This window comes from Asparagus officinalis, chromosome 1 (genome assembly GCF_001876935.1).
Source record: "Asparagus officinalis chromosome 1, Aspof.V1, whole genome shotgun sequence".
NCBI classification, from domain to species: Eukaryota; Viridiplantae; Streptophyta; class Magnoliopsida; order Asparagales; family Asparagaceae; genus Asparagus; species Asparagus officinalis.
In genome coordinates, this window is record NC_033794.1 from 110647835 (window position 1) to 110648669 (window position 835).

The following is an 835-nucleotide window of genomic DNA, read 5'->3' on the forward strand; positions in this document are numbered from 1 at the left end:
GTGCGGTTGGGAAGTCGGTGGAGGAGGTGAAGAGGCAGTATGAGCTTCTTGAGGAGGATATTAGGCACATTGAATCTGGCAATGTGCCTTTCCCTTACGGCCAGTCCTCCGGCTCTAGAGGTAGAGCCAGAAATGAGGAACAGAGGTAGTTACATAATTGCAGATAGACACCCTCCTTGTTTTGAACTCACTACCCCTTCAGTTTCATCGTTGCAGATAGACACCCTGGGTTTAACCTTTTGACTTTTCTACCCTCAGATAGACTCACCACCGACTCCACCTATGGTCAATATCTGCCAAAATTTCGCTTTGGGCGAAAGAGTCCAAAAAGAAAAGGAAAAAAAAACCCAAAGGGCCGGGTTTATTTGCAACAATAAAACTACAGGGGGGCTATGTGCAATTAACCAAGAAAAGTAGCAAAAAAAGTAGTCCGTTAGTTTAGCCGCCTTCTTTCGTAATAAGTCCACGTCCTTTTGACAATCCTGAACTTCTTCAACCCTGGCTCTACAAGGGAGTCCAGGAGTTGAACAGTTGCTTTCTGTTGGGGGAAAAGGCAAACAGAGTGGCCTCAACTTACCTATGGAGCCTTGTTCCTCTTTGACAAGCTCTCCTATATATCCTTTTGTCTGATCTCCTCCCATCTGATGATCTCATCCAAACACACCATATCTCCATCATGCACCATCCTCTCCAATGCGTACGCACATCTTGAAAAGATTATTGCCGACTCATGCTTTTTGTATATATATATTTTATTTTACTTGTTTCATTCACTAATGTGTAGCTCGAAGTATGGAGTCTGATATTCTCTCTTTTTTTTTTTTTTTTGTCAGAG

At 43.0% G+C, this 835-nt stretch overlaps 1 protein-coding gene across 1 annotated transcript in view; it reads left to right on the plus strand.

Moving 5' to 3' along the window:
* Positions 1–835, plus strand: part of LOC109843811 (protein RADIALIS-like 1) — a 1361-nt gene that overhangs the window by 321 nt on the left and 205 nt on the right. The window contains exon 1 of the mRNA XM_020412777.1: positions 1–145. This exon is cut by the window's left edge and continues 321 nt beyond it. Coding sequence (XP_020268366.1) covers positions 1–145 — 145 coding nt within the window. The remainder of the gene's footprint in view (positions 146–835) is intronic.